This window comes from Silene latifolia, chromosome 11, assembly GCF_048544455.1.
Source record: "Silene latifolia isolate original U9 population chromosome 11, ASM4854445v1, whole genome shotgun sequence".
Taxonomy (NCBI): Eukaryota; Viridiplantae; Streptophyta; class Magnoliopsida; order Caryophyllales; family Caryophyllaceae; genus Silene; species Silene latifolia.
This window is the reverse complement of record NC_133536.1, coordinates 18,728,833-18,737,516: the sequence shown is the minus strand read 5'-3', so window position 1 is coordinate 18,737,516 and position 8,684 is coordinate 18,728,833. Positions and strand designations below refer to the sequence as shown.

Here is an 8,684-nt window from a genome sequence, read left to right as displayed (position 1 = left end):
GTCAATCATTTACGTTTACATTGTCACATTGAACCCATAGTTTTCTTCTTATGAGCTTATTGTTGCATTCCAGTAATCAACAGAGGGTAATTTCTTCGTAAATTTTCAAAGATTGGGTAGCCGCCACTGAATAAAGAAAAAGTCCAGATCCCCTTCCACGAAAACCAGGAGAGGGCCCGAAAAAGCCAAGCCCTAGTCACGGTTACGGAACAAGGGAATCATAGTACATTGAATCTGGAAATGGGACGTGGATAAATGTGCAATCCGATCAAATATTGAACTTAAGCTCATCTTTATAAATACAAATACAATATCCAGTCCAAATGCAGCTCCTCGTTATCCCTAATTCACATACGCAAGATTACAAGATCGAACATCCAAGTATCCAACCACTAGACCAGCTCTAAACTAAAAGGTCCATGACACGTTACAAATATTCTTTTGGATTGAAATGTTATCCAAGATACACCTAGCATAGATGGACAGACCAGCTCTATGCCACTATGTAATTGCTAAAGAATTTCGAGTTTAAAACATTACAGACTAAACCATAAAATTATTAATTTTATTACCTTTTACAGTGTGCCAGTCTAATGTAATCAGACTGATGAAGTCCATTCATCTTCAACCAGATTGGGTTTTGTCTACATACTTGAAGCTTGATTGAGAATCGAGTCGGGTTAAAACTATGCTATCTTCTCCCGCTTGAGGACGGATTAAAGGTAACTCTAATATAAGTGTGAAATTCCTTCTTTCTTTAGCGTGCAAATTCTCCTGAAAAAGTCATGACAGGACAAACTCAGTGATCAATGTAACGAGACCCAAAAGAACGAGCTAAGGATATCAACTTTCTTTAAATACAACGAGGAGGAGGAAACTTCAAAAACTATTACAATCTGGAATATTGCTTTCTGACTGAACTCTGAAGCAGGTGAATAAAAATAACCAAACCGACATGTAATATAATCCAAGAAATCACTCATGTAAATCACTCTCCGGCTGTTATGGCCGATTATTTACAGGACTTCGATTGTAAAACCTATATGTTTACCTTGACTTTTGCATTATGTTTCACTCCCCTTTTGTTTTTCACTTTTCCTTTGCTATGTTTTTCGCATTTTGAGGTGTGCGTTCACCCATACACGGTTCTAAAGGATGATTCAGGTCATCCGACCCCAAATCATTTTAGGACTAAGGCTATGACGTTGTTGTTGTTGTTGTTGTTGTTGTTTGAGGTGTGCGTTCTCCCATGAGCGGTTCTAAAGGATGATTCATGTCAGCCGACCCCAAATCATTTTGGGATAAAGGCTCTGACGTTGTTGTCTTAGGCTTGTGATTCGATTGATCATGTGGACAATATCAGCTGGTACAGTACAATTACCTAATCCATTGAATCATCATTGGCATACCTACCTTATGGGTTAGGGGTATCCAGACCCCACAAAGCGACCTTGGGTAAAATCGTACCGATTTTTACTATGTAAGACCCCTCCTGGGTGGGTACGCCACTGTGGGTCATTGCCCCAAGACATTGGAAATGACCTTGCCTGGCATCAATGCCCAAGACTTGGGAAATGACCCTTGCCATTCCCTTGAGCCGGAAAAGGAGCCAACATTCGTCGGTGGGTAAGTTAATGAAATAAGTTTATGTGGGAAAGTGGAGAGAAATAAGTTTGAGAGAAGGAAATAGTTTGTGATTGAAATGGTTTGATTTGATTGATATTGATTGATTGCATTGATATGTTGATTAGGGCATCAACAATAGAGGTTTGTCAACAAGGGTTTGTGTACTTTTTAGAGGTTTGTTGACAAACCTCTCTATTGTTGGGAATGGGGGTTGAGGTTCATAGATGAGAATGGTTACAATTTTATATACAGGTTTGTGTTTTTGGTTGTGAGTGATAGTGGACCCCATGTAGTATACTTTTATGATGTTTGTCTATATTTAAGAGATTTGTCTATTGTTGTATTGAGGTTTGTTGTTAGAGAGGTTTGTGTGTTGAGTGATGTGGCATTAGACAAACCTCATTTGGGGTTTGTCTATTGCTAATGCCCTTACAATGCCTTAGGATTACATGGTATTTATAGGTGATACGCATCCTTTCATATTCTAGGATCCCTTTCATATTCTAGGATGAATGCATGAATCATCTAGATTCATAGTACATACATTATGCATGTTTCATGAATGATCTAGATACATAGTACATACACTATGCATACATGATTGTTTTTCAAGGAGGAGATGAAAAAGATGTTCGAGATGACAGATTTGGGGCTCATGAACGATGGAGGTTCACCAATTTCAAGATGGGATCTCTATTTCTCAAGCTAAGTATGCTCAGGATATTCTTAAAAAATTCAAGATGCACCATTGCAAACCAGTAGCAATACCACTGGCCATTAATGAGCATATATCCAAATCTGATGGCAACTTATACAGAACAGAAGCATTGTGGGTAGTTTGCTTTACCTCACAGAAACTAGACCAGATTTGATGATTTGATGCAAGCCTACTATCAGGGTTCATGACTGAACCAAGTGACATTATATGGGAATAGCGAAAAGAATCCTGAGATATTTAAGGGGAACTTCAAATTTTGGAGTTATGTTTGAATCCAGTGTAGAGCCAAAATTGACAGCCTATTCTGACAGCGATTGGGCCGGTTCCTTTGACGACATGAAAAGCACTTTTGGCTATGCTTTCACAGTTGGTTCCGGGATGTTTTCATGGATGTCTAAGAAACAAGGTGTTGTGGCTCAATCTACGGCTGAAGTAGAGTATGTGGCAGCAAGCAGTTGGCTAAGGAAGATACGTGCCGATATGGGTCACGCACAAGAAAATTCAACCGAGGTTCTAGTAGATAGCAAATCAGCAATCGCTATTGCTAAGAATCCAATTTCTGACAGCAAAAAAAGCATATGAAGATCAAATTTCATGCCATTCGAGATGCAGAGCAAGAGAAAGAGGTCAAGCTTGTCTATTGTCCTACCGAATATCAACTTGCAGATATCTTTACTAAAATTCTACCAAGAAACAGATTTGAATTTCTAAGACTCAAGCTCGGAGTTATGGACAAAAGTCTCAAGGAGGAGTGTTAAAATAACGAGTCTTTTCTAGATTCATTTAGGTTCATGCACTTAGTTAATACCATGAATCTAGATTATTTATGCATAGTATATGTATTATGTATCTAGATCATTCATGAATCATGCATAATGTATGTACTATGAATCCAGATCATTCATGCATATGTATGTACTATGAATCTAGATGATTCATGCATACATCCTAGAATATGAAAGGGAACCTAGAATATGAAAGGGTGCGTATCACCTATAAATATCATGTAATCCTAAGGCATTGTTATCAATGAACATTTAGGTTCATGCACTTAGTTAATACCATGAATTTAGATTATTTATGCATAGTATATGTATTATGTATCTAAATCATTCGTGAATCATGCATAATGTATGTACCATGGTTACCGAATTCGCTATGAATACGTCCTTACCAATTCGCGATTCGCTCTTATAGAATGTGTGTTATATGTATTTTCAGTAAGTAACAAGATAGAATTCGCTTTTAACAATTCACGATTCGTAGGGCACCGAGCGAATTCGGTAACCATGGTATGTATTCATGAATCCTGATCATTCATGCATATGTATGTATTATGAATCTAGATGATTCATGCATACATCCTAGAATATGAAAGGGAACCTAGAATATGAAAGGGTGCCTATCACCTATAAATATCATGTAATCCTAAGGCATTGTTATCAATGAACATATCAATACAATCCATCAATATCAATCAAATCAAACAATTTCAATCAGAAACTGTTTCCTTCTTATTTCTCTCCACTTCCCCACATAAACTATCCCAAATCCCAACAATGTAAGAGCCCTCAGGGTCATTGCCCAAGACATTGGAAATGACCTTGCCTGGCATCAATGCCCAAGGCTTAGGAAATGACCCTTGCCATTCCCTTGAGCCGAAAAAGGAGCCAACATTCGTCGGTGGGTAAGTTAATGAAGGTGCAATATTTCTCGAATTCTACCTCACTGAAGGTTTCCCTTAGGCACCACCCCTCATATGTTTGGAAAAGTCTCGTTGATGATAAATGGGTTTTGAAAGACGGTTGCAAATGGTTAAAAAAAATAGTCGCTGACAGATTTAACATATAAAATTGGAATAATGAGGGAGGCGTTTGGGCCTTACTTCTATAGACTATGACATACTAATCACCAATGGAAGCAGCCAAATGACCAAATACAACAAGGCCCAAACTTAATTAATGCAATTACTAATTCATTTTCTAAACACTTTTAACGAGATTATAACATAGTCTGGCTGGAATGCAGAAGTATTGATTCTCTCTGAATGCCAACAGAATGGTGCTGAATTTCTAATTTTAGTGCCTTGTCAAGAATAATATGACACCAATTTTTTGTGATGGCCAAAGTAAGAATCTTTCATTTTACTTGGTTAACTGATGATTCAACTTTTTAAGGGGAGATATCAAGGTCTAACTGTAAGCTACGGGCAAGAGAAGGAAAGTGCATGCAAGAGATCGAAGGAAAGCACCCGACGACTCTATGAGTCGTGGACCAAGGAAAAGGAAGGACGAAGCAATGCATACTCAAGAGTCCCATCACACATGGGTCGCTTTTATCAATGAATGGGCATGAGGAAAGCAACTTAGGGCTTGCTTGGAATGGGAGTAATAATTAAGGGAGTAATAGAGCTAAAATGAACTAAAAAATGGAGGAAAGGGATGGGAGTTGGAGATAAAAATGGATAAAAATGGGGAAATATAGTGTAATAGTCCCTCCATTAAGGGAGTAATTGTTACTCCCCTTCCCCCTCAAGTAATGCATTACCTCCATATGGAGGTAATAATTCCTCCCTCACCTCCTCTTTCCACCCTCCACAACCACCACTAACCACTAATCTCCTCCCGTTTCTTCTTATTTTAGCTCTCATTACTCCTTTAATAATTACTCTCATTCCAAACAAGCCCTTAATAGTGACAGTAAGTAGGTACGACCGTAAGAGTAATACTCAGCATAAAGCAATATCCTTCAAGGAAGTGATCTTAAAAAAGACAACAGTCATGTTTAATTCACAAGGATATGTTTCAAAATTAAGTTCATCTGCTCATGACATTCTCACATCATCATCAACAACAACACACATAACGGTCACAACAGCAGTGCCTCAAGGACTCCCACTATTAGCAGGATAGGTTGGGATCGCATGTACATAACCTTACTCATGTGTTAGCAATAACAAAGACTGATAGCTTGTTCAAGATAACTCAGAGTGAAAATTGCATCAAACTACCACTACAACTACAATAGAGCCTTAGGGTGTGTTTGGATTGAGGGATTTGAAGGAAAAAGAAAGGGAGGGAGAGCAGGGGATTTAAATCCCTTATTTGGATAGCAAATATGGGTAAAGGAAAATGGAGGGGGAGAGATTTGGAGGGATCCATTTTCCCTCCTAAGGTAAATTAAAATCTCTCCACAATAGGCAAGAGTTGGAAGGACTTGTATCCTAACACTCACACCACATTTGCCCTCCCCTTCTGTTGCCTCCTTTTCTCTCCCCCTTCCCTCCCTTTCCCTCCACTTCTGCTATCCAAACACACCCTTTGGGAGGGTGCTTTTGGTTCAAACTGGGGAAAGGGAAAGTAAAGAAAAGGGTTTCCCTTTGATTTCCTACCTTGTTTGGTTTTATATAATATATAAATAAGGGAATGGAAAAGAGAAGACTAAAAAACCAACAACCACTACAAACCACCAACCACCACCCGCAAACCAAGTGTACCGGTGCCTGCTGTTGGCATGCCGGCACTCGCCTCGCCGGCACCATCCACTACTCCTTCAAAACCCATCATCCACAACACCTAAACACCAACAAAGACCCTCCTACCCCACCGACCTTTTGGGGGTGGAGGAGGGTGATTCGGTGGGGTGGGACGGTATTTGATGGTGGTTGTTTGGTGTTTAGTGGTTTTGGGGATGATGGATTCGAAGGAAGGTGAGGATGTCGTGGACATTCAATCGGCCGCCAATATAGGACGCCGGCGAGTGGGCCTAAGTGACAGGTTGCCGGCGGTGGTAGTGGTGTCGGTGTGAGAGGAGGTGGTGGGTGTTGGTTGTAGTGGTTGACGGGGCTGTACCCGTGAAGAAAAGAAGGGTAAGGGAATGGGTACCCTTGGGGGATGGGGCTGTGGGGGAATAAAATTAGAGGAGTTTGGGTTAATCCCATTCTGAAATTTGGCAAAGGGTAAGAACAATATATGTAAACAAACAACAACAAAGGGAATGGAGAGATTTCATTCCCTTTCCCTTTCCTAAAGAGTAAAGACCCTCAACCAAACGCTCCCTTAGTCCCAAACTCCCTACATGGAACTACCACTACTTAACAATTAAGAGAAGCACGGACAGTTTTGTGAGTCATTTTGCTTCAACTATTGTAATCAGCCTAACAAGTCATTGACTCCATCGAAAAAATGAAAGAAGAGATCCTACACATTATAGAAGCAAAATACGCCATCACCAAGCTACCAAACAAGCAACAACACTTGGTTTTATTATTCGGTATTCATGTTCAGAGAGGATATATTACAACTATCAGGCGCAGAGTACCTTCATACATAAGGCAGAGTAATCAAAGGGTATGATGAATTGAAAGATATCACACATGAAGCCTGAAGGCATGGTACAATTAATATAGCTTCCATATTTTAAGCGATTAAATAATACTTCATACCTTCTAGGAAGACGAAGTAGCCCAAGATGGAGGAGGCCAGAAAACCTTAGCAAATGAGATGCTAGCATCCTCCAAATTATACACGCCACCACAATGGTACTTCACAACCTGATCATCTTCATCTTCTAGTGACGGAAAAAAGAGTTGCGGGAAATTAAAACAAATGCAATTGCCTTTATCCCAACACAAATCATCAGCAGAGGCAGAAAATGTAGAATCGACCCCCAGAAACAACACATTGTCCCCCAAATCATTAACCTCAACCCACTTCATCCCTCTCCTATCCAACCTAAAAACCCTAAACCACATTGACCTCGACGTGATAAACTCATCCAACCCGATAACATTACAACCATCCACCTCATCCTCCTCATTATCACCCAAGAATGGAGGAAGACCAATGTAAACATCAACCAACATTAACTCCCCACCCATCTCCACCAATCTTTTCTTATCTCCACCACAAACCGGTTTCGCAACGACACTCACATCACACTCAATCAAATCAATTCCAACAACAACAACAGTCCTACCCACATTATCAACAGCATAAAATTCACCGTTAAAAGCAATAACATCATCAAATGGCAACTGAAATTGATCAACAAGATTCCATTTCATAAAAACACCATTAAAGATAGCTAGTTTACCAGAAACATGAATAGTTAAGAACAAAAAACTATTACCATCATCATTTTTCACTGGTAAAAATGCAACTTTTTCAGTATACAATGAACAATCACCCAAAATCTCGGACCCATTATAAGAAAACTCCAAACCCAGATCATTAATTCGGGTATTTAACACATTAAACACCCTAGGAACCCGATTAAGAAGCGGGTTGATCCGGGTTTTCGAAAGGGGGTAATAAAGATTGAAACTTTGAGGGTTAATCTTCTCAATTTTGATGATCCAAGAAATGGGTTCTGACGAATTGGGTGTTGGTGTGGGAGAAAGGAGAAGAATTGATCGTTTTGAGAAGAGCATAGAGATTGAATTTGGGAATTGATTGTGATTGTTGGATTGGATGGCGTTGCGCCATGATGAGCAGATGGAGCGGAATCGGATGGTGTAGAATGGAGATGTGATGTGGGTTTGGATTTCTCGGAGGAGGTCTAGAGGGAGGTGAGACCATTCCGCCATTGTTGATGTCTTCAAATGTGGGGAGAAAGCATAAATGGGGAAGGAAATAATGGTGTAATGCCGTTTGTCAAGTGATCTCTTTCTTTTTCTTTTTTTTTTTTTTTTTGGTGCGCAAGAGGGCTAATAATGGTGTAATGCCGTTTGTCAAGTGATCTCTTTCTTTTTTTTTTTTTTTTTTTTTTTTTTTTTTTTTGGTGCGCAAGAGGGCAGAGCCCCAAAACAAAAATAACTAACTCGAAATTATACGGGAAAAGCTACCCCTAGTAAATCTTCTCTGAGGATGGAACGGAGCCCATCAGGTGGATTCTCAAGGAAAGTGACGGACTTCGCTGACTCCCACATTAGCTAGCCAGTCAGCTACTCTATTTCCTTTTCTAAAGACATGGTCGAGTTTGACCATTCATCCTTCCGAGTTGATGAGCTCTTTGCAGCGCAGCACTAATGGACGTAGATTATTGCTGATTAGTTGCTCCCTTTCTTAAGAAGTCCACGCATATGATATTGTCCATATGGACTAAAAGTTTAGTCAGACCAAGCTCTTTAGGCCTTTCAAGCCCCGTCACAAGAGCTCTCATTTCAGCTCTCATTTCCACACGATAAGAAGAAAGCATCCATGAAGTTTCCCGTTGCATCTCGAAAAACCCCTCCACAACCCGCAGAGCCCGGGTTGCCTTTCGATGCCCCGTCCGTATTTAAAAGTACCCATCCATGCGGCGGTGACATCCAGCGAATATAACGTTCTTCAAAAGCCGT

At 40.0% G+C, this 8,684-nt stretch overlaps 1 protein-coding gene across 1 annotated transcript; it reads right to left on the bottom strand.

The window, feature by feature from the left end:
* Positions 1 to 275: 275 nt before the first annotated feature.
* On the bottom strand, positions 276 to 8,016 carry LOC141611286 (F-box protein SKIP23-like). Its single transcript, XM_074429793.1, has 2 exons — positions 6,789 to 8,016; positions 276 to 774 (listed from the first exon to the last, which is right to left on the bottom strand). Exon 1 carries the CDS (start codon positions 7,929 to 7,931, stop codon positions 6,792 to 6,794), a length of 1,140 nt encoding a protein of 379 aa, XP_074285894.1. The 5' UTR covers positions 7,932 to 8,016; the 3' UTR covers positions 276 to 774; positions 6,789 to 6,791.
* Between the last annotated feature and the right edge of the window lie 668 nt (positions 8,017 to 8,684).

Coding starts and splice junctions, on each gene's coding strand:
- LOC141611286 (XM_074429793.1), bottom strand. CDS start 7,931: ATGGCGGAATGGTCTCACCTCCCTCTAGACCTCCTCCGAGAAATCCAA.